The 25,181-nt window shown below is 43.9% G+C and overlaps 1 protein-coding gene across 4 annotated transcripts in view; it reads left to right on the top strand.

Moving 5' to 3' along the window:
- The window catches only part of SSH1 (slingshot protein phosphatase 1), a 102,441-nt gene that overhangs the window by 18,084 nt on the left and 59,176 nt on the right, over positions 1-25,181 (top strand). The window contains exon 1 of one of the 4 annotated variants that reach the window (XM_074206077.1): positions 15,903-20,709. The exons of 2 other annotated variants lie outside the window; for them this stretch is intronic. In XM_074206077.1, the coding sequence (XP_074062178.1) occupies positions 20,600-20,709 (110 nt within the window). In that variant the 5' untranslated portion in view covers positions 15,903-20,599. One more of the 4 variants, XM_074206080.1, reaches the window with a different exon arrangement.

The raw sequence follows: 25,181 nt of genomic DNA, 5'->3' as shown, positions 1-25,181 counted from the left end.
CTCATCTGTTAAATGGGGATGATACTATCTGGTTACTGTGATACTCAAATTATACACTATATGTAATATGAAAACTTCAAACCATTATTATGACCATTAAAAATCATTTTAATTATTGGTCAAAATAACATTTTTATTTAAATTAAAATTATTTTATTTTATTTAAAAACAATTTTATTTAAATTATTTAAAATAATAGTTTTATTTAAATTAAAATGATAATTTTAAAATTCCTTAAAGTTTTATTATTGTTATCATTGGCCAAAGTCTTACAAAGAATTAATAACAGTAAATAACAAAGCCTGTGAATCGTAAGTTCTGTGCTTTTGTTACTGTTTTTGCACAGGTTCTAAGGATTCCAGTCCTAATTGGAAATTATTACCATTTATATCCTGCAGCCTTTTAAAAATATTTTATTTAAGGCAATGGGGTTAAGTGACTTGCCCAAGGTCACACAGCTAGGCAATATATCTTGCAGTCTTAAAAGAGTAGGACCAGGATGGGATTCCCCTCCCCTCCAGTTTCCCCCCAGATCCTATCTCTGGAACCTGGTGTGTGGGGGGGAATATGAGAGATGCAGTTCATGGGCCAGGAAACAGGGAAGTAGACCGGATGACTCCTAAGGAGTTGATGTTCCTAGGAAAACTGTCTCACCATCTGTGTTCCCAAGATTCTGCAATCTAGTGTTCCAAGAACCTCTTTCCTTTCTGAGATTTCTAGCAGTGGTACAATGCAGAAAACTCTATTTTTCAGAATCTAAGACTCTGGGTCTTTTGAGTCCAAAATTCTAGGACTGCATATTCTTTTTCTTCTTTTAAAAAAAAAATATTTAATATTTTATTTTTCCCCAGTTACATGTAAAGCAATTTTTACATTCATTTTTTAAAGAAAGATTTTATTTATTTTGAGTTTTACAATTTTGCCCCCATTCTTACTTCCCTCCCCCCTCCCCACAGAAGGCATTCTGTTAGTGTTTACCTTGGTTTCATGTTATATATTAATCTCAGTTGAATTAATATTCATTTTTAAAACTTGGAGTATAGGGGTGGCTAGGTGGCACAGTGGATAGAGCACTGGCCCTGGAGTCAGGAGTACTTGAGTTCAAATCTGGCCTCTAACACTTAATAATGACCTAGCTGTGTGGCCTCGGGCAAGTCATTTAACCCCATTGCCTTGCAAAAAAATAAAAATAAAAAACCTAAAAGAAAATCTTGTTGTATGAAATTATCTCCCTTTCTCTGTTGTCATTTAGAAGGCAAGCATTTTAATATAGATTATACACATATGATGCAAAACATTTCTATAATAATCATATAGTGAAAGAAAATATAATACTCCCCCCCCAAAAAAAAGCCCCAAAGAAAAAAATTTTTAAAAAAAGTCTCTTTCAATCTATATTCAGGGGCAGCTAGGTGGCGCAGTGGATAAAGCACCGGCCCTGGAGTCCGGAGTACCTGGGTTCAAATTCGGCCTCAGACACTTAATAATTACCTAGCTGTGTGGCCTTGGGCAAGCCACTTAACCCCATTTGCCTTGCAAAAACCTAAAAACCAAAACAAAGCAAAAACAAACAGAATCAATCTATATTCAGACACTAGCCTAGTTCTTGAAATGGCAGGGATAGCATTTTTCATCCAAAGTCCTTCAGAGTTGTCTTAGATCATTGTTTTGCTGAAAATAGCTAAGGCACGCAGTTGGTCATCAGGATATCTTCTAGAACTCTTTCTGATTTCAAGGATCTTAAGTCTGCTTCTTGGATTTTTAGGGACTGGAGGTTTTATGATTTTGGAATTTAAAAAAAATCATGGGCTTTGATCTTAATTTCTTAGATTCTAGATGCATAGAATTCTAGGATTCTGTGTTAGCAAGATTTTAAGAATCTGAGTCCTTGTGGAAATTTTAATGATTTTAGGTTATTGGAGGGGAAAGGAGGTTCCTGCTAAAAATTCTAGGTTCTCTCCTTTTAGGATTCTAGGATGGGGAGGGTTGGAGTTTTTGTTTGTTTTGTTGCTTTTTTGTGTATGTTGACTCTAGATTGGGGGGGGTATCTAATAATATAGATTCTGGGATTCTAAGATGGTGAGGAGTTTTTTTGGTCAAAGGTTCTGGATTGGACACTGCTGAAAATCTAAGCTCTAGGATTATATACTTTTAGGATTCTAAAGTGATAAATTTTCCATATCAAAGGACCTAGATGGCAAAGACTGATAATAATTTAGACTGTAATTCTCTGCATTTTGGTTACCTATCCTTGATTCTAGGATTCAGTGTTGCTTGATTCTAAAGCATCTACTATTTCTAGATTCCAATATTATTGTTGTTCAGTTGTGTCTGACTCCACATGTCCAACTTTGGTTTTCTTGGAGTGGTTTGCCATTTTCTTCTCCAGCTTACTTTACAGGGAAGGAAACTGAGGCAAACAGGGTGACATGACTTGCCCAGGGTCACAGAGCTTGTATACTCAGGTTTTCCTGATTCCAGGCCCCACCTTCTAGCCACTATGGTGCCATTTGACTGTCTCCAGTTCTAGACTCTAGAATTCTGCATTTCTTTAAATCTCAGTTGTCCATCATTCTAGTCTAGAATTCTACTTTTCTTGAATTGCAAAGCAAACATCGAATGATTCTGGAATTTTAGATTTCTTGAATTATCAAGCATTTGCTAATTCTAGAATTCTGAGATCATCAATCCTTGTTTCCAAAGGTTGGGTGGCAAGTGGTTCTAGATTCTAGAATTTCTAAGATGCTAAGCATTCTAGACTCTTAAGACCCAATGTTCCTGAGCTGTCTAAGATTCTAAATTCTTGGATTCTAAGGCTTTTAGGGAACAAAGAACTGGGAATTGTATGGGCCAGACTCCTGTTCCCTTTGCTGGTCATTTTTAAGAGATTTTCTTGTTCTTTGAGGTTTATTTAAAATTACAAGACTCCAAGAATTCAGCCCTGATCTTGCACTTCCTTCTCTAGATGTTCTAAGGAATCTCTTTGCTTTTGGGGGGAGCAGCCTTATTTCCATGTCTCTCAACTCTATAGTACTGGGGGGACGAGGTGTAGTTAAGGGGAGAGAATCTTTTTTTGTTGGTTGCGTTTTCATTTTTAAAACTCCATTATGGGGGAAGCTAGGTGGTGCAGTAGATAGAGCACCAGCCCTGGAGTCAGGAGGACCTGAGTTCTGGCCTCAGACACTTCATAATTGCCTTCCTGTGTGATCTTGGGCAAGTCATTTAACTCCATTGCTTTAAATAAATAAAAAAAAAATTTAAACTCCAATATGGGAGATTTTAGCAGGGGTAAGGGATTTGAATTTAAGATCAGCTTTCTAACTGTGATGGCATCTCAAGGAAAAACAAAACTAATCCCCAACTTCAGCAGCTTCACTGACAATAGTATTATCCACCTGTTGCTATGGCCAGAAGAGAAGGAACATGGTTAAGTTGACCCCACTGGAATTTAAACTCACTTCTAAGGGTGAGCTGAAACTCAGTGTCTGTGATTAGAGAAGGTCTTGTCAGACGTCCAACAGGACTCATTAACTCACCCTTGTGTCTGGACACCAGCTGGGACATACTGTGCCCAAGGATGTTGAGTGAGAAGTCGATGTGTTTGCTTGCATTGCATATCCGTTGTCTGTCCACGTGGCTAAGGTTTTCAATGCTCTTTCCATCCCTGATCACATTTGTGAGATCATATATGATGAGACATCCATGCAAAGGAAAGGACCTGGGGCTAAGGGAGGGAGAATTTATTAAGCACCTCCTGCCTAAGCATTTAAAAAAATTGTCTCATTTAATCCTCGCAACCTTTCAAGGTGGCTACTGTTATTATCCACATCTTACTGATGAGGTAACTGAGGTCTAGGGATATTAAATGACTTGGGAGGGCAGGACGATAGATTTAGATCTGGAAGGAACCTTAGAGGAACTTTATTTTATAGACAAGAAAAGAGAGACCCATAGAGGTGAAGGGATTCATTCAAGATCACATAAGATATGGGGGCAGCTAGGTGGTGCAGGGGATAGAGCACCAGCCCTGGAGTCAGGAGGACCTGAGTTCAAATCCAGCCTCAGACACTTCATAATTGCCCAACTGTGTGACCTTAGGCAAGTCACTTAACCCTATTGCCTTAAATAAATAACATTTAAAATTTTTTTTTAAAAAGGTCACATAAGATAATGCATCAGTCAGAATTTGAACCCAGGTCTTTTGTCTGCCGAACCAGTGTTCCTTCTGTTCCCTCTCTGTCCCTCCCAACTCTTCCTGCTCTGACTCCTGCCCCCCACACACACACACACAAAGAGGGACATACACAGTAGACTTTGAGTTTCTTGAAAGCAGAGACTTTTATTTTTTCTTTCTTTTTTTTTTTAAGTTGTCTTTGTTTTGGAGGTTAAGTGACTTGCCCAGGATCACACAGTCAATAAGTGTCTCAGGTCATATTTGAACTTAGGCCTTCTGGATTCCAAGGGCATCACTCTATCCACTGCACCAACTAGCTGCCCCTTGTCTTTGTATCTTTAACACTCAGAGTGTGGTGCAAGGGATTAGATGAACTTTTTTGTCTGCCTCAGTTTCTGCAACTGTAAAAATGGGAATAGTAATGAAAATGACGCTGCTGCTGCTGGTGATAATGATGATATTGCATTGGAATCCAAGAAAGATAGAATTCTAGAGTCATTGGAAAGATGCTTTGGATTCCAGAGGAATATTGTGAGGATGCAATGGGGCTGTATTTGTGAAACACTCTGGAAACTTGTTCTCCTCCTCCTCATCATTTTCCATGACATCCCCACTTGAAAACAGGTCTCATGTTTTGCCAGACTCTTGTCGTCTCCAGGTTAAATGTCCCTGGTGCTGCGGCACAATCCTGGGGCCCTTCGCTATTCTTGTTTCACTATTCCCCCCCTTTCCCCACCGACGTATCCCGAGTCCTGTTGTCTCGAGGCCAGACTAAGGAACGGAGTCAAGAACAGACTCTGTCCCTGGGAAATATCAGTTTGTTTACATTTTTTTAAGCACAGCTATTTTTGGAATGGTTTGTGGGTTTGGATGGCTGGTTTTTTGGGGGGGGTTATTTTTTAAGGACTCTTGTTGTCTGATCAGAGTGTGTTAGGAGTGAATATGTTCTGTTCCATGGATAATTTATCCCAACTGGCAGCTGCATGGCAAGCTGTGCCCAAGAGTCAGCACATGGCCTCTGAATGAAGCCAGGCTCAGCCCTTGACCTTTCCTGGCAACTCCTTCCCTAAAGCCCCACCCCCCACCCCCACCTCAGCAGAAGAATCGGACCTTTCAGACTTCTTGGGTCAGAATTCATGCAGCTAGGTGGTGCAATGGGCAAAATGCTGGTCCTGAAGTCAGAGGAGCTGAGTTCAAATTGCCGTCAGACACTTACTAGCTGTGTGACCTTGGGAAAGCCACTGAACCCTGACTGCCTCACATCCAGGGCCCTCTGCAGTCATCCTTATTTAGATGTGGCACTGGACCCAGATGGCTCTGGAGGAGAAAATGAGACTGGTGACTTAGCCCAGCCCCTCCTCTCCTCACTCAGATCCAATTCACATGCTTGTCATAGCATCACCTCCCTGATGTTGTGGTGTTCTTTGAGAATGAAGCATCATCGTCATCATCATCATCATCATCTCAGCTGTTGACCTTTGCAAACATCCTTCTGACTAGCTCCAGTCTTTTGACTTCAACTCAGCCTCCTCATCCTTAAAATGAAGAGAATCAGGAAGCCGTGAGAGAAGACAGAAGGACCGACCTGGCTCATGGCACCTGCATCCAAGGAAACCCCTAATAAACAGTCATTGACCAGACTTGACTTGACCCGTCTCAGCCTCAGTTTTCTCATCTGTAAAATGAGTGGGAGGGCTTCGGGACCCTGGCCTCTGAGCCTCCTTCTACTCCAGATCTGTGATCCCTTCACCTCTAAGCCCCTAGGTTTGACCCAAGACAAGCATCCCAGGACTCAGTCTAGCCTTGCCCCATGTGCAGTCCAGTGGAGAGATCCCACTGCTGACCCTGGACTTCACCTCTCCTGTTAGCTTTTTGACCCAGGCAAGTCTCTTAATTTGTATTTGCTTCACTTTCCAAGGCCTCAGTTTCCTCATCTGTAAAAAAAAAGAGGGGACTGGACTAGATGGTCTCCCAGAGTCTTTCCAACTCTAAAATCTAAAATCTTAGGGTCCTAGGGCCTGGCTGCAAGTCACACCCTGCTATTTTATTTAATGTTTGCCTTTGAAAAAATCAATGCCTTCATCTCTCTGAATCTTAATTCTCTAGTCTGTAAAATGATCACTTCCATCCCTCCCTAAAGGGGCTGCTAAAAGGGAGGGGATTTGTAAGCTGTTTAGAAGTGTGTGTGTGTGTGTGTGTGTGTGTGTGTGTGTGTGCACGCGTGTGCGCGCGCAGGGTGAGCTCCCTGCTATCTTCTGGCTCTCCTTACTCATTCATCTAACTAACAAAGGCCTCCTTTGGGGCACTTGGAAGCAGTTTAGGACAGTGAGAAGAGGACTTGAGGCAGAGTGTTTCTGCTGCTTGCTGGGGGGGGGTGGGTCTTGAACAAAGACCTTCCTCCTTGGGTCCCAGTTTCCAAATCTGTAAAATAAAGTATTTTGGAATCGTTACCTCAGTAGTCCCTTCCAGCACTAAATCTGTGATTCTGGGAGCCCCAACCTGCTTACATTTACCCCCAACCCCCCACCTTAGAAGCTAGACTCCCTAGGCAGGGCAGGTGTGGTTCTGGTTTTGACTTTGTACCCCCAGTGAGTGCCTGACCAACTCCCCAGCGTAGCTAGTGGTACCCTCCTGCCAGCTGAACTGTGAGGTTGGCACAGACCACCCTCTCCTACAAGGCTGAGAGCAGGATGCTGATTTCTAACCTGACTGGGCTGTAGCACCCAGCTTCTCTTGCCCAGCCTGGGGAGGGCATGAATGGGGAGACACTTGTTCCCAAAGTGGGCTTCCTCACCTCCCTCTGGTTTCAAGGAGTGCTACAGTTATCCTGGGTATTGTGCCCCCCTCTCCTGTCTTCCTGTCCTCATAATCACTCCTAATCAGCCCTTGTATCTTGGTCTTCTGGGGGGGTCACCCAGGGTCTATGAGGAAATGGTAAAATCCCATTCAGTTGGCAGAAGCACCATCTGGTTTTAGAGTGTGATGCCCCAAGGTCCAAAAATCTATGAGAGTGAAGGAGTCCTGGGTCAAGGATCATGGAATGTCAAGGCTGGAAGGGTCTTAGAAAAGGGGATGTCAGAGCTGGGAGGGGTCTTAGAACAGGGGATGTCAGAGCTGGGAGGGGTCTTAGAACAGGGGATGTCAGAGCTGGGAAGGAAGGGTCTTAGAACTGGGAAGATCAGAGGTGGGAGGGCCTTAGAACAGGGGATGTCAAAACTAGGAGGTCTTAGAACAGGGAAAGTCAGAACTGGGAGGCACTTGAAAACAGGCAATGAATGTCCCAATGCTGAAGGTACATTCCTGTACTCTGGCAGCTCTAAGTGTTAGAAAGTTTTTTCTTGACATCAAGCATAAATCCTCCCCTTAGCTTCCAGTCACTACCCCTTGGTCTGTTTTCTGACTTCTCCCCCCCCCAAAAAAAAATTACCAGCATTTATTAATCACCTTCTGAATACCTTCATACTAGCACTGGACATACAAGGACAAAGAATGAAACAGTCCCTGCTTAAATATAGTCAAGAGGCTAAGAGTCTTGCTCCTGGTCCAGCCAAGAGACCTTGTCAAAGGATCTACACAGGGTAGTAAGGTCTAAGAATCCTGGCAAAGGGAGGCGGGGGCCAGGCAATGCAGATGACCAGGAATCATCCATTAGAGGAGTCACCCACAGAAGCTGATGAGGTTCCCAAGAGGAAGGGTGTAGAGGGAGGAGAGAAGGGAGCCCGGGGAGCAGCCACATTTTGGGAGTGTGATGTAGACGAGGTAACAAAGGAGGTTGAGAAGGAGGGCTCAGCCAGATGGGAGGAGAGCTAGGAGCAAGCTAGGAGGTGATGGGCAGCATCCAATCAGCAGATAACTTGAGAAAGGTGAGATGCTGAGAATACGCCAGCTGATTTGGCCATTAAGAGGGCCTTGCTTGGGTCCCTTTGCTGAGAACAGTCTCAGTTGAGTGGTTCGATTGGAAGCCAGATTTCAGAGAATGAAGGAGAGAGAGTTCTCAGGCAAGAAAAGGAGGCTGCAAGTGTAGGTTGCCTTTTCAAGTAATCTAAGACAATCGATAACTCGACAAGATGGCAGAGGATAGTGAAAGGTTTGTTTTAGCAGACGAGAGACCCAGGCACGTAGTTTGAAAGCAGAAAATGAATCACTGGAGATTGAGTGAGTCTGGAGATTAGTAGGAAGGAGCTTGATGGCCTACATAAATCTGGGAAGAAGAGACAGGGAGGGGATGCCAGGGGCTGCCGCACAGAGCAGATGAGCTAGCCTAGGTCAGGCGAGAGGCCCCTCACTGTCAGAAACTGGGGAACTAATGTAGTCCTTCCTTCATGGGTCCCCTACATCTTCTCTCCCCATCCTCCTCCCCACTCCCCTCTTTCTCAGAGACATCTTGTTTTCTGTCTTGGCCCCAGCTGTCTTCCCTTCTCTGGACTTCAGTTTCCTAATTCATGAAATGAAGTGACCCAAGATTCTCCCAGTCTCCCTCCCACTATATTGCTAGTGACATCTGAGAAAAGATGAAGAGGATTCTATTTCTAGAACGTTAAGGCTGTTTTATTGAACGTACTCACCATTTAGAGCAGGGGTAGGGAACCTTTTTTTCTACCAAGCACCATTTGGATATTTATAACATCATTCACGAGCTATATTTAGTCAAGAAGCTACTGAATTTATTGAATTTCTAGTCCCCTTGGCAAGTTGGCCAGACTACTATGGCCCTCGGGCCGGAGGTTCCCCCCACTCTCGATTTAGAGGCAGAAATAGTCTGTTTGTGGACCCACCCCCCCCCCTTCCTGGCAGAGGTCAGACTAGAACCTGGGACTCTTGAGCTCTTCTCTTTCCATGCTTTGTCTTCTCAGAGGCCTGAAGGAGCAGAACTGGGACAATCTGGCTTTGGAATGAGTTCATTGTTTCCCAACCACTTCCCATTGGGGCCTGTTGTTTCTGGCTGGCCCTCGTGATTGGGGCAGTTCCTTTGTGATAGAAGTCATGATTCTCACGTCATCCTCTCACATTTTGCTCATGTTTTCCAGGCTACAAAACACTTTTCCTTTCAGTGATCCTGTGACGGGGGAGGGGATGCTAACATTTTTACAGATTTGGGGAAACTGAGGGCCACAGAAGTGATGTTTCTTGCTTAAAGTCACAGGAGTGAAGGGGTCAAGCCAGAACTGGAACTCGGGACTTCTGCCTGCAGGCAGCTAGGTGGCGCAATGGACAGTGTGCTGGCTTTGGACCTGAGTTAAAATCCAGCCCCAGATGATTCCTGCCTGGGTGACCTTGGGCAAGTCATTTAACTTCTATTTGCCTCAGTTTCCTGAGAATGAAATGGCAAATCAATCTAGTATCTTTTACAAAAAAAGCCCCAAATGGTGTCACAGAGTAGGACATGACTGAAATAACATGACATCCATAATAAAATCTAAATATAGTATCACCATGCTGGTCCTGCACTTCCCCTTCCCCATACCAATAGAATGTAAGCCTCTGAGGGCAGGGTCTGTGGTGTGTGTGTGTGTCTGTCTGTCTGTCTCCAGCACTGGGTAAACTGTAGGCACTTAATTCTTGCCAAATGTTATTTATTGAGTGTTCTGGTTTCCCTGTCCCAGACCATGGGAGCCACAGTTTGCTCAATCCAGAGGTCATTAGGAAGAATGATTTAGAACCAGAATAAATAATAGTAATAATAATTGTTAATATTATTGCTGATATTTATACAAACTGAGCTTCACCTTTATATAATAGTAATAATATGGAATAATCTTGATAATAGTAGCAGGAGGTGGCATTTATTTAATAAATTATTTAATTCTCACAAAACCCTTATGAAGGAAGGGAAGAAACAAGCATTTATGAAGTTCCTACTGTTTCCAGGTGATGTGCTTAGTGTTTAGCAGATTTGGTCCTCACAATAATCCCAGGAGGGTAGGGGTGTTATCCCCATTTAGCAGCTGAAGAAAGTGAGGGAGAGGTAAAGTGACTTCTCCAGGGTCACACAGCTAGTGAAAGTCTGAGGTTGGATTTGAACTTGGGTCTTTCTGACTCTTGGCCCAATGCTTTAATGCTTGAGTCTATCTAAAATGAGGTAGCTGTTATCTTATGACCCAGATTTTATAGATGAGGAGATTTAGTCCAAATCCAATGGCAGTGATTTATCCCTGGTCATTCAGGACCTAAGGGGCAGAGCTCAGATTCACACTCAGGTCCTCTGGCTCCTGGACCCTGCTACAGTGGACCTGTCCAAGGCCCTGCCGCCCCTCCCCTTCAGCATGAATTTGAGGTCTCTGGCCGGCCCTCACCATGAATGTCCCACATTGTCTGAAATGTTTCTGGACATTCCTTCGGCCTGAGAACAGCCCACGCCTGTCCGCCAAACAATACAGGACAGCCTGGCAAAAACATTTGTCCTGCAGCCTGCCAATGTCTCTAGCTCTTGATGCCTCCTTCCCCTGAGCCTGAGTCCCTAGTTCTTGGGGCCATGCGGGCTTCTAGCAGGTTCAGTGTCTGCAGCCCTTCCAGGCGGGCACAGAGGGCTAGCAGAGTCAGCTGAGAGACACAGCCACTCACTCTGGCTTTTTGTCCTCTATTCCACACAAGGAGAGCTGGCATTCGAAGCACCTTGTTTCTAATCTGGCTCTGCTCATGGTGATGTTGGGCAAGGAGAGAGAAAAGTCTTAACAGCCTTGCTCTATGACCCTGGGCAAGTTACCTGCCTTCTCTGAGCCCCCACTCTCTAAGACCCTAAGGGGAATAATTCGTATTTACTACTGTTTAAGCAAGTTCCTTTTGCTATTATTCAGATAGATAAACCAAAAACTCCTCCCTAACATTATCTAAGCTACCCTAGGATAGAAGATGGAAAAGACACTCAGTAGGCATTTATTAACTATTTTCTGCTTGCCAGATCCTGGACTAGATATGGGGAATAAAAAAAAAACAAAGAATAAAACAGTCCTTGCCCCCAGGAAGCTTATATTCTTTTTTTTTTAAGGTTTTTTGTTTTTGTTTTCCCAAGGCAGTGGGGTTAAGTGGCTTGCCCAAGGCCACACAGCTAGGTCATTATTAAGTGTCTGAGGTTGGATTTCAACTCAGGTCCTCCTGACTCCAGGGCTGGTGCTCTATCCACTGTGCCACCTAGTTGCCCCAGGAAGTTTATATTCTAACAGGGAAGACTGTATAAACATATAGAGGTATAAGCATAGTGTCCTAGAAGTCTCAAACTATTAAAGCTTTTTTTTTGTTTGGTTTGGTTTGGTTTTTGCAAGGCAAACGGGGTTAAGTGGCTTGCCCAAGGCCACACAGCTAGGTAATTATTAAGTGTCTGAGACTGGATTTGAACCCAGGTACTCCTGACTCCAAAGCCAGTGCTTTATCCACTATGCCACGTAGCCGCCCCCACTATTAAAGCTTAAAACTTTTTTAAATTTTTATTTTTTTCATGATTTATTTATTTTCACATTACTAACAATAATCTTGTGAAAGTAAACATAATCCCCCTCCCCCCAAAAAGATAGCGGAACCTTAAGAAAAATAAAGTGGGGGGGGGGGAAATGTGCTTTGAAGCTTAAAAAAAAATTTTTTTTTAAATCTTTTTGAGGCAGTTGGGTTTAAGTGACTTGTCCAGGATCACAAAGTTATTACAAGTATGTGAGGTTGGATTTGAACTCAGATTCTCTTCACTCCTAGGCTAATGGTCTATATTCACTGTAACACCTAGCGGCTCCATTTTTGGGGAAATTATTAACATTTACTATAACCTGTATATCTCTTGTATATGTAAGTCAATCAAATAAAGTTTTATTAAGCACCTGCTGTATACTAAATACTGTGCTAAGTCCTGAGGATACAAAGAGAAAGAATGAAATGGGAGCTTATATTCTCTCAAGGGAAATGGTATGTGCATATAAGTATCTACCAAAAGTAGACATATTAATAAGCATTTATTATGTACCAGACCCCAAGAATACAAAAGTCAAAAATGAAGTGGCCTCTGCCCTCAGGAAGATTAGATTCAATCAAATATTATATCTAATATATAATATAAGATCTATGTAAAATAATCTAATTTGGGGGATTTTTATAGATTTTACAGCAGTGAAATGACTTACTCAGGGTCATGCAGCAGCTGGAAGCATCAGGAAAGGTTGCATGGTGAAGGGGACCCATGAGCAAAACTTTAAAAGAAACTCAATATTGGAAGGGGGAAAAGTCAGGAGGGAGGGCATCTCATGTATGGGAGGGACAACTTGTTTAAATGGGCAGGACATATAAGGCTCTGGGTAAAATATGTTGAGAAGCCAGTGTGGTTGGACTGCAGTCCTGGTATTTAGTGATAAGTGCCTGCGTCAGGGTAAGCAACTGAGTGTAGAAAAAGGGACAAATAAGAAAGCTGTGGTGAAGGTAGGATTGACTGTGTGGGGGGTGGAGAGAGAGAGAGAAGGAGAGAGGAAGAAGGTGAGGATGACACCTGCGGGTGAGCTTGGGTGATAGAGAATGGGAAGATGGTGCTATCTTTGGTAGGAATAAGGATGTAGGGAAAGGGGAGAGTTGGGGGAGGAAATGAGTTCTATTTGGGTGTGTTGAAATTGAGATGCCCACAGGATGTTGGTGATGGGAGACTGGATCTGAGGATCATTTGTATAGAGATAGAGTCGAACCCTTGAGAGTGGAGGAGATCATTGAGCAACATAGTATGGGGGAGAAGAGAAGCAAGACAGAAATTTGGGAGTCACATAAGATTATTGGATATAACCTGGAGGGAAATCCAGGAAAAAGAGACAGAGAAGGAACCATCAGATAGGTAGAAGGAGGACCAGGAGAGAGGGGCATCCTGAAAACTGGAAAAGAGAGGGATCCATCAAAGAGGTGAAGAAGGATGAGGACTGAGAGAAGACCTTTCATTAAGTTTGATAATTAAGAGAACATTTAGGTTTTTGAGAGGCCTCTGGTGACTTTGACATTGAAGATGATATCAGAAGCAAGATTGTTGAGGATTTAGAAGAGAGGGAAAGCTTACCCATGGAGGTTAGCTAAGGAGAGGTAGCTGTAGGGGGTGGACCCATCAAGCGAGGGTCTTTTAAGGATGGGGAGACATGGATATATTTGGAGGAAGTAGAGAAGAATCCAATAGACAGAGACAGATGATTGAGGATTCAAGAAAGATGAGATGATGTTGGGGCAGTCTCTTGGAGAAGATGGGAGAGAAGGGAATGACTTATGCCTGGACTAGAAGACTACTTCTTCACATGAGGCAGGGATGAAGGGAGAGAAGGGTGGAGGAAGCCATCTGATTGATGTAAGATTATGATGAGGGGGAAATGATCTGAATTTTTTAGTGAAATAATAAAATTAGATCCTTATCTGAGATGGTGGGAGTTGGGAATGCCAACTAAGCTTGAAGAAGGATGAAATGCTGTGTAATAGCTCCTGTAGTGAGGCAGATAAAGCATTGCCTTGTTGTGGTGAGAGCCCACTTGAGATTATGGGGTAGTGGACTCATAATTCTGCTCTGTTTAGTAGCACGTGAATAGGGGTGATGGCAATGGTTGGCAGTGGTTGGTGGGAACTATCCAAAGTTGGGTGATGAGTCACATGAGACATCCAGTCTGAGACAACCCTAAAACTGATGAGAGACTAGAGGTCATGAGAGAGATTCGGTTTGGATAAATTGATCCAAGCAGGTCAAGATCAACACTAAGATAAAGGAACAAAGGGGTGGCTAGGTGGCGAAGTGGATAAAGCACCGGCCCTGGTCAGGAGGACCTGGGTTCAAATCTGGTCTCAGACACTTAATAATGACCTAGCTGTGTGGCCTTGAGCAAGCCACTTAATCCCATTTGCCTTGGAAGAAAACTAAAAAAAAGATAAAGGAACAAGAGATCAGAGAGTAGAGAACAGTTGAACTGGTTCCCCAAGGGGTCAAGATGGCAAAGGGAGAATAAGGAAGCCACTTCAGGGGTGACAACTCGGGCACGATCATTGAGGTGGAGAGATTGGAGGTAAAAGAACCGTTAGAGATCAGAAAACAAAAGAAAAACATAATCGTATATGATTATTATCATATAAAGAATTTCAGAGTTCATGAATGTGGAAGGACAACCTTGTGGGTGATGATGGGAAAGTCTGAGGTATGACTGTCTTCTGACTGAAGCTCAGTGGAGGTCAGGGGCATGAATTGGGTGGCCACAACAGGTAATGAGTTCCCCATTCCTGGTAATCATCCAAGCAAAGAATGATGGCTGGGCATTTGTTAAAGAGGTTATTGATTAAGCACAGGTTAGAAAAGCTAGTTTCTGAGGTTCCTTCTAGTTAGCCTACAAACATTTATTAAGCATCATTAAGTATGGCAGATACTGTACTAAGTGCTGGGGATACAAAGAGTCAAGGAACTTACAGTCTAATGAGGGGAGGCAACACACAAAAACCATATAAAAAGGAAGCCACATGTAGAATATGGGACATGCATGCTTATTATTTACTGTCTTGCAACATGAAAGTTCATTCCTGTTGTAGATTTGAGAGAGATGGGAGAGTCATGGTGCCTTCCTCCCCATCATCTCCCTCAGCTCTGCCCCCACCTTGCACTATGTCTTCATTTCACCTGGCTCAGACAATCTCCCTGGGCCCCCTCCCCTCTCTTCAAACCTTGCATCCCAGGGCTGAAGTAGATCTAGGGGGGCAGTGACCAGTTGAGTTGGTCAGATGACTTGGGTTCCAATCTCATCATTGATGTATATTCCCTATGGGAACTTGATGACCTGCCTCTCTATCCCTGCCTCCACCCTGGTGCAGCCCCTCATCACCTTGCTCCTGGACTGATGTAATAACTGCTGGGGGAGCGGTCTCCACTCCAACACACACACACACACACACACCACTAGGGCTATCTCTGCTGACTTTTCTCATCCTTCACAACCTGACCCTTTACTACCTTTCTACACTTGAACCTTCCCCAACCCCTTTCCTTCCATACTCTTCTATCTGATGACACTGGTCCCAAATTCCTGGACGAGATCCTTTATTGTGTCTTTTTCCCCATGGTCCCCCATGTCTGAATTCTCTCATCTCCACCTCTGCCCTCCCTGACTTCCTTCCAGTGTGAGCGTTCTTTGTCCACAGGTGTTTGGATATTTTCTGTCAGATTGTAAACTTCTTGAGGGCAGGGATTATTAGCTTTTGTTTTTTTTTTTCTTTCCCCAGTATCTGCACATAGTAGGCACTTAATAAATTGACTTGATTTTTCACATTTGTAAATTTAGGAAAGGTTGGATTAAGTAATCTCTAAGGTCCCTCAGGTCTTTAGTTGTGAGAGCTTCTATGAAATGGAGTTTCCTAAAATATGGCGCTGTCCACATCACCCTACTACTTACACATCTTAAATCTCTCCTTTTATCTCTTGGTTCAAATACAAATCCTCTACCTGGCATTTACAGGACAAACCTTCCTCCCTCCAGCTCCCATCCCCCTTTCCTCCCTTTTTCCTACTGTTCCCCTTTACCATCTCTTCCTTCCAGTCAGACTGGCCTGTCTCCTGTTCCCTATGGGGACCTCCTGTCTCTTGCCTCCATAGAAGTGGCCAGGACTACCCTCCCTCCTTCCCATTTCCTCTTAGAGACCTTGGCTTCCTTCCAAGGCTAGATTAAGTCCCCCAGCCTCCAACCCCATTCCTTTCCCAGCTGTCAAGGCTCAACCCCACCCCCACCCCCACCCCCACCAAATTACTTTGCATTAAATGTGGATGAGTTGTCTGTGCAGGGATGGACAGATTGAGGGATTGGAGTATTTTATTTGGTTTTGTCGGGATCTCTCCAGTGTCCTGCAAGGAGAAGGCCTTTAAATATTTATTGGATTGAACTGAGTGAGAGGCAAGGCTGTGTTTGAGTGTTCCCCAAGGGGTACTTTTATTTCTTGGCTTAGCCTAATTCACTTTGTGTGATTTCACACCCAAGCAAGGCCTCCCTAGGGGGTTCATTCAGCACCTTTTCCCCAGGAGCTCAGCATATTTTTGTAGGTGTTTTCTCATTCATCATTGTCACCCCCAAGCCTTTGATGCACACCTACGAGAAAAGCATCCATCAGATCCATGGTGGAAGGATGGTATTTTTAGTTCTTTTGTCATCGATCATAGGCTCAATACTGGGCAGTTTGGTGGTTCTGTGGGTAGAGGGCTTGGCCTGGAGATAGGAAGAATCATCTTCCTGAGTTCAAATCTGACCTCAGGAACTTTCTAGTTGTATGACCCTGGACAAGTCACTTGATCCATTTTGCCTCAGTTTCCTCATCTGTTGGGCTAGAGAGAGGAGGCTACCATTAGTTAAGGGTGAAGGTCACCTGGCCTGGGAAAGACTCTGGATTTCCTTGTTTGGCATTTAAAGTCTTTTCACCTGGCTCCTAAGTCGATTGAAGCTTACTACATATGAACAGATAGAGTGCCAGACCTCATCTTCCTGAGTTCAAATGTGACCTTAGACATTTACTAGCAGTGTAGCTCTAGGTACATCATCCCTTCACTCTGCCTCACTTTGCTCATCTGTAAAATGAACTGGAGAAGGAAATGGCAAACCATTCCAGCCTCTGCCAAGAAAACCTCAAATGGGGTCAGAAAGATTTGAATGTGACTAAAATGTCTGAACAATAACAATATGGGCTTAAAGAATATCAGAGGGGCAGGTCGGTGGTGCAGCGGATAGAGCAGGAGGACCTGAGTTCCAATTCGACCTCAGACACTTAATAGTTACCTAGTTGTGTGGCCTTGGGCAAGCCACTTAACCCCATTGCCTTGCAAAAAACCTTAAAAAATAGAATATCAGAACTGACCCAGTCACCTCAGTTTTCCTCTGTCTTTCAAATGTGAGGGGCCTAGATGAGTTGGTCTCTAATTTAATCTTTTCATGCTCTAAAATTCTTTATTTGAGGTGGCACAGTGAATAGAGCACTGAACTTGGGAGTCTGAAAGATCTGAGTTGTATGATCCCAGACAGCTCATTTAACCTGTAAAGGGGGGGGTACCCAGGGTTTTTGTGAGGAGTGTATGTGTGGAAGACTCTGTGAACCATAAAGCACAATATAAATTTTAGCTATTCATCTTCTTATGTGCTTTGGCCCCTTCTAGCTCTGACATCCCTTGTTCTAAGACCCCTCCTAGCTCTAACATCCCCTGTTCTAAGACCCCCTTCAGCTCCAACATCTCTTGTTCTAAGACCCCCTCCAGCTCTGACACCCCCTATTCTAAGGTTCCCTCCTAGCTCTGATATTCTCTGTTCTAAGACCTCTCCTAGCTCAGATGTCTTTTGTTCTAAGACACCCCCCCCCAAATCTCTGACACCCCCTATGCTAAGGTTCCCTCCCGGCTCAGACAATCCCTGTTCTAAGACGCCCTCCAGCTCTGACATCCCCTGTTCTAAGATGCCCTCCAGCTCTGACATCCCCTGTTCTAAGACCCCCTCCAGCTTTGACATCCCCTGTTCTAAGGCCCTTCCTGAAGCTCTGATGCTTTCTTGTGATTTCAGTCCTGCCCCAAAACTCACTGATGTATCCCCATTCCTGGCAGGGCTACCCTGCCTTTCTAATTGGCCTTTTGGCTTGAGGAAAACCTAAGGCCACAGAGTTTTTTCTCTCTCTGAGAGAATCTATTCACCTGAATCATCACTTTTCTTTCTTTGCCTTCCGTAAATAATGGATGAGAATACTGGGATGACCAGCCCTGTGATTAGTGTCTCTCTTGGTCTGTAATAGACTGTAATAGAGCTCAAACCATCACTGTGCAGAATGGACCAGGTGGCATGCTCCATGATGTGGGAAGACACCATGAAGTCCTCTCTGGGAGCTCCACTGGGGACACAGAAAAATGCTAGCACTCCATTATCTAGTGCTGCCTCATCGCCAGAGAATATTCTGATTTTCTTAATCTGTATCATGCCAGATGCATTGTAGGTTTTTCATAAATATTTGTTTCCCTCCTTCCTCACTTAGTTGTTTTGAGTTGTGTTATTGTGTATTCAATTGAACTAATTTGCAAAATGTGTTTAAACACTTAAAATCCCTCAATATTTTTGAGTAATTGTTATTCCAGAGTACAGAACATTCCATTTCCCATCTCTTCCTAGTCCTTTTCATTTTCATGCAAGTGGTTTAATAGATGAGGATACTGTTAATTGATTTCATCATTCAACTCAGTTCAACTAGCAAGGAACCTGGAAAGTAGAGTGGACCCTTCTGGTCTGGTCCTCTGGTCAAAGCCTCTCTTTTTCCAAAGACGTTAGAGATTAGAGTTCTAAAGGTTGTATGGAGAAATGGTGACTGAAGCCAGAAGAGAGCCCAGGTCTCCTGATTTAGGGGTGCCCCTTTCATAATTCTTAGTCACGAGCCATGTTGCTGACTCCAGCACGTGGTCCTGGTGCCCCTTGACCAAGGTGGATCTCCATGAGTCAGAGGGCTTTGAAGAACCCAGCCCAGGGATGTCGTCATAGCCAGCCAGCAGCTGTTAGAATCCTTGGGGTTCAATTTTGGCTTTGGGCTTTTTAGGTTTTTTCCCCCAAAAGGGCCATTCATTGATAAGTTCCTTGCTGCCCATGAGTCAATTTGTGGGATGCTGAGCTAAGAATCGGCTGACCCTCCAGGAGCTCGGTTCACTTTGTCGGCCAGCATTCAGTTAGATCTGCCCATGTTTATTTCCTCTGATATTGAATAAAAATGATGCAAAAGCATTTGATAAATGACAAGTGTTTTAGAAATACTAAGTAAAAGACTCACTGGCAACATAATGTGTGAATGGTGTGATTTATAACTCAGAATATTGGATGTTTGAACCAGAACAGTCAGCTTAGGTCTTAGAATGTTATAATTGGAAATGATCTAAGAACGTAGAATGACTGGACAAAGAACATTAGACCGTAGAATGTTGGGATGTAGCCCAACAGAGCTGAAATAGTCTTTAAAATGTAGAATAGGGGCAGCTAGGTGGTGCAGTGGCTAGAGCACCGACCCTGGAGTCAGGAGTACCTGGGTTCAAATCCGGTCTCAGACACTTAGCTGTGTGGCCTTGGGCAAGTCACTTACCCCCGTTTACCTTGCAAAAACCTAAAAAAATGAAATAAAACGAAATGTAGAATACTAGAACTCATCAAAGCTGTAAGGGACCTTAGAACATAGATTGTTAGACCCTAGATTGCTACAGTTCAATCCAATAAAGCTGGCCGAGACCTTAGAATTTTAGGCATAGGATGCTAGAATCCAAACTGTTAAAGCTGGAAGGACCTATATTAAACCATAGAATGTTGTTACAGTCCTTAGAGTTGGATGGGACCTTAGAACATGGGATCTTAGAACAAAGAATAATAAAACTCATGTCATTAAAGCTGGAAGGAACCATAGAACATAGACTATTAGACCATAGATTGTTATAATCCAATCCATTAAAGCTGGAAGGGCCCTTAGAACATAGGATGTTAGAACCACTTGTTAATAGCTGTAAGGGATCTTAGAATATGAGAATAAATACCAAAGAATATTAGACCCAAGGATGTCAGAAACCAAACCAAACCAAACCATGAGCTCTAGAAGTGACCACAGGATATAGAATGCTGGAAGCCAAACTATAGAATGCTAGAACCTAGGCTGTTAAAACTGAAAGGAACCTTAGACCAAAGACTATAATTCAGTCTTTTTTTTTTTAGTTTTTTAGTTTTTGCAAGGCAATGGGGTTAAATGGCTTGCCCAAGACCACATAGCTAGGTCATTATTAAGTGTCTGAGGCTGGATTTGAACCCAGCTACTCCTGACTCCAAGGCCAGTGTTCGATCCACTGCACCACCTAGCTGCCCCCATAATTCAGTCTTGTTAGAGCTAGTTGAGACCTTAGCTGGAAGGGACTTGAAATAGAGAATTTTAGAATGAAGAACAAAGGTTAGACCAAAGAATGTTCAAACCCAGACCTTTGGAAGGAGCCCCAGAACTGGAATGCTAAAACCCAGATTGATGGAAGGGGCCTTTAGCAATCAGCTGGCTCAAACCTGTCTGTTCTTCAGTGAGGCCATTTTTACCTAAAGGGCCCAAATGGTGAGGGGTTTAGTCTTTTGAGTCTCAGCTGTTTTTCTTCACCCCCCCTGCCTCCCCCCATCCACCGAGCTGCTTTTAAGGCCAACAAAAAAAAAAAGTCTGTAGGAGGAAAGTGATTAGAGGCGCTCCAGCTGCCTGCTCCTCTCTGAATGGCCCTCTTTCATCAGGAAATGCCAAGACAAGTGCATTTTCAATTGTAGATAACAGGCCAAGCTGCCGTCCCCCAAGAGCCATTGGCCTCTCCGCTGGGAGGGTCTCCAGACATGGGTCATCTTGGATCCTGCCTGTGGACCCAAGCGAGCTGACTTCTTTCCTGATCCTGGGGCTGCTTTGTCCAGGGGGTGGGGAGGAGGAGGAGAGGCCCTTGGGAAGGCTATGAGGATGTGCGGGACCTCCGGGATGAGCCCCTTGAACCTGGCTGACTTCTGCCTCTCTCTGCAGCCAGCTCCACACCTCTTTTGCCGGGAGGTTCCCAGGCCCCCAACGTACGTATATGCAGCCTCCCCTCAACCCTGTTTCCTGATGGGGACTGGCTTCCGGGAAGACTGGGCTGTTGTTACAGACATCCTGAGGGTTGGGGTTTGGGGAAGGATGGTTGCTGGGGTTTTCCTTCCTTTTTCTATGGCTTTTTGCTAAAACTTGAGTCTCATGTGTTTCTTAGAGAGAACAGTGATGGAGGGTTGGAAAGCTTGGTGGCTTAACCTGTTGGCCTTAGTTTCATTATCTGTAAAAGGGGACAGCAGCAGTATGTATCTCCCAAAGTAGTGAGGAGCAAATGTGATAAAAAAAAAAGAGTATCTAGCATAGTTTGATATTATCATTATTTTATATTATATTGTTGATAATGATGATGATGATGATGATGATGATGATTAAACTCAGGATGAGGCTGTAAGTGAGCAGGAGGCAGTGTGGTCATGGAAAGTTCACTGACTGAAACCAGACGACTCAGGTTCAAATCTGCCGAGCCATCTACCAAGGGTGACCCGGGGCAAGTCACTATCTTTGGCTCTCAGCTTCCCTTGTCAGCACTCTGTGGTAATTGAACTAAGCAGTTTTCTTCCCAGCCATGATCCTATAATGGCATGGCAGGTCTTGGAGGAAGCAGGAGGGACTGTTGCGTATGATGAAAGGTGAATGTGATTTCATCACACATGATGAAAGGAGAACATTCTAGATGTTTTTCCCTGAATCTGATGGGTTGTTTTAAAGCATCTTTGGGGATAGACAAAATCCTTTCATAGTAGATCTAGAGAAAAGATGTTAAGAGCTGGTCAGTGTCTTCAGGCAGGCCAAAATTTTACATGTATGTGCCCATGTCTACATGCATGCACACTTTTTCACATTAAGAAGCTGAGTTAGCAACACAAGGCTATATCTAGACCTCAGTTTCCCCAGTTGTAAAATGAGGTGGTTGGATGTTCTTTCCAACCTAGATCTAGGCTTCTTTGAGACAGTATATAGTGTAGAGGAAAGATTTAGAATCAGAAGATCTAGACTCCTGCCATTTTGTTATTCCTTATTCCATATAAAAGCCGTAATCCCTCTCTTGGACCTCATTTTCCCTAATTATAAAATAAGGAAGTTAATGTAAATAGCTTCTGAGGTCTCTTCCAGCTCTCTAAACCCATGGGCATGGTGGTATCACGAGAGAGATTTGGAGGCAGAAACCCAGGAGAAGGGTGATGTAGTTCCTGATGACTGGAATTTAAGCAAATGCCTTATCATTTGTGGGCCTCCATTTACCCAACCGTATAAATGAAGGGATTAGACTCAGATGACACCAAGGGCTCTTTCAGCTCTATATATCCTGTATCAGAATAGAAGAATACTTTATATCTGGAAGGGCCCTTGAAAGATTGCCCTCAATTTATAGATAAAGAACCCAAGGCTTAGATCCATTTTCTGGATGTGGAAGAAATTGTGGAGTGGTTTTTTTAGCCTTTTCTATAAATTTGTATGTATGATAGTTGAAGTCTTCTTCCTTTAAGGTTCACCTTTACTCTGATCCTCCCTCTTCCCCCACACTCCTAGAGCCAGTTGAAGATCATTACTGCTCTTCTCCTGTCCCAACTAAAATCCCACCTCCTGCAGGAAGCCTTCCCCAGCCCCAGTTCATTATTTCCTAGTTTTCCTGTGCATGGCCTGCTTTGTAGATATTTGTTTGCATGTTGTCTTCTCCATTAGATTGTAAGCTCCTCGAGGGCAGGGACTGTCTTTTGCCTCCTTCTGCCTCTTCAGCCCTTAGCTGACTCCTGGCAGGTGCTTTCTTGATTGATGAGAACATAGTAGATCTTGAACTGAATAGGACCTCAGAAACCTTTCAACCCAAGTCTCTCATTTTACAAATGAGGAAACTGAGGCCTAAAGAGAAGTTATACCCTAATGTAACTAGTAAGCAACTGAGGTAGAATTTGAATCCAAGTCTTCCTGACTCCAAGTCCAGAACCCATTCTAGAATTTAACTGAATATGTCAGAATTGAATTGTCATTGTCTTAGACATGGCCGGGATCTCAAGGATCACCTCTCTTCTCTAGCTGGACCCTAAACAAGAATCCTTTCAACTCATCCCCCATAAGTGGTCATTTGTCCAGTCTTGGTTTGTCGATATCCAGGGAGGGTGAACCCAATGTATTTTGGGACACCCCTGTTTGTTAGGAAACTCTTTGCTACCACAGAAACCAAAGCTCTCCTCTATGCAATTTCATCCTATGACTTCTGCTGCTGCCTCTCCAATCCTTTAAATTCCTGTAGATGGCTCTGGAAACCCATCCAGAGTTGCCTGTAAGGTCTAGTTCATCACTTAGTTCCTCTTAGGTTCTAGGCATTCTTAGTATGGCTGATTCTTTTCTTGTATTTCATCTGCTTTGAAATTCTGGGTGTCTTCTAACATTGTACCGTCTGTGTTTTCTGACTTGGGGTGTGTGTGTGTGTGTGTGAGAGAGAGAGAGAGACAGATGGAGAGAGGGGAAGACAGACAGAGATAAGCAAAGATAGAGAGAAAGAGAATGGAGAAGTTGGGAGGAAAGAGAGAAGGAAAAGAGAAGAGAGAGAGAAGGGAGAGAGGAGAAAGAAGGAAAAAAGAGAAAAGAAGAGAAAGAGAAGGAAAAAAGAAGGGAGAGAAGAAAAAGAGAGAAAGCAGAGAGAGAGAGAGAGAGAGAGAGAGAGAGAGAGAGAGAGAGAGATGCATTACAGAGCTAAGGGAGTGTGGGCTATCAAAAGAAAGAATGCATTTTTCTTAAGACACTCCATAAAAGGGTGCTTTGAAATCCTGATGAATTAAATTACTGTTCTTCTCTGCTAAGGAGAATTCCATGAGCATCCCGGGGTCCAGAGTGGCTAGATCTGTGCAGCCACTTAAGAAGCCAGTCCTCTTGGGGAGCTGAGTGCTGAACTCTGGGTCCTAGGACATGAGTAAGATAGGGTGTCTCGTTGTCTGAGGATCCCGTGTGCGCTTGGCTTTTGTGTGGTTGCTCCATCCCCCTGAGCTCTCAAGATGGAGGGTGACCTCACAGCCCTGGCCTAATGTGCTGTTCTGACTGCCTTGCCCTGTGAAGTGTTCTTCCCGTAAGTGGCTCTCATTGATTGTGAAGGAGAAGAGAGGCAACCTGTTAAAAGGCAGCAATCGATGAAGTCTGGTTGCCGGTGAAGCGCCCTGTCCTTACTGGGCTTGAGGTGGGGGCTCAGAGGGACCCTCAGCTTTTGTACTTAGTGGCAATGGAAAGAGCCTTGGGTTTTTCATCAAAGACCTGGGGTTTGGATCCTAACCCTGCTGCTGAGTGATCTTGGTGTACCTCTCTGCACCTCAGTTTCCTTCTCTGTTAAATGAGGGAAAGGACTTGAATTAGATGACTTCTGAGGTCATTTCCACCTCTAGAGCTATGATCATGGGACAGAGTGAGCTGATTCCTTTTGTGTTGTAACATTTCCTTTGGGGGATGGGGAAGGAAGGGAGACCAGAGTAATTTTTGTCCATGATTCACAAAGCAGAGGTCTCTGAGAATGGTTCTAGGGTTGGCCATTTCCAATAGACTGGAGATTTTTTGTTGTTTTTGAAAGTCCCGAACAAAAGAGATGGGTGTTGGATCAGCAAGCCTTCCCCTCCCCTCCCCTCCCTCCTTCCTTCCGCATTGACTTTGATGTACTGGAGGCAGGCATGGAAAGATATTGTGTGTTCTCCTCAGGGCTCTGGAAGCCTTTTGGCAGGGGTCTTGGGGTACCCAATGTAATCAGAGATCCGGGCTCTGAAGAAGACCAATTCCACTGAGCTTGACTGTCCAGTCCCAAAGAGAAATAGCGGACAATTAGGGAGAGAGACTGGTGGGGAAAGGAGCCGGCCTGAATATTAGACTTCTCTCTCTCTCGTGGGTGAGTATGAGACTGCAGAACAGGGAGGGTTTTTCAATTGCTCATCCCTATCTGAAGGCTTTAGTTAACTTGGTATTACCAAGAGAGAAATGTCCAAGTAAAAAAAGGGTGATAAATGGAGATAGAAGGTATGGGTTGTAGTAATGCTTTTATCATTGGCTTCGTCATGTGACCTTAGAGAAATCTACCCTTAGTGTCAGGGTAGAGACTTGGAGAAATGAATGTTTGTCCTCAAGTCTCACCTCCTGGGCCTTGGTTTCCCTCTGTGTCAAATATAAGGTTGCAGTAGATGTTCTCTGAGATCTCTTCCTGTTCAATAACCTGGAACATGTTTGGCTCATAATAAAAGTTTGTTCTGCTCTGGGACCATGGGCAAATCACTTAACCCCATTGCCCCACAAGAACAGAAATAAATCAATCAATAAAGAGATGCTTGTTCTCACTGCTTCCCTGAATGCACAAACCTATGGCCCTGTACTAATCATGTGATTCCTATGAGAGGTTTTGGAATAATGGGTGGTAGACTGGGAAGTGGTATTACCATGGAATCAGATTTAGAGTGGAAGGAACCTTCCATCTCGTGGAACC

This window comes from Macrotis lagotis, chromosome X (assembly GCF_037893015.1).
Source record: "Macrotis lagotis isolate mMagLag1 chromosome X, bilby.v1.9.chrom.fasta, whole genome shotgun sequence".
NCBI classification, from domain to species: Eukaryota; Metazoa; Chordata; class Mammalia; order Peramelemorphia; family Peramelidae; genus Macrotis; species Macrotis lagotis.
This window is presented reverse-complemented; position numbering and strand designations above follow the sequence as displayed.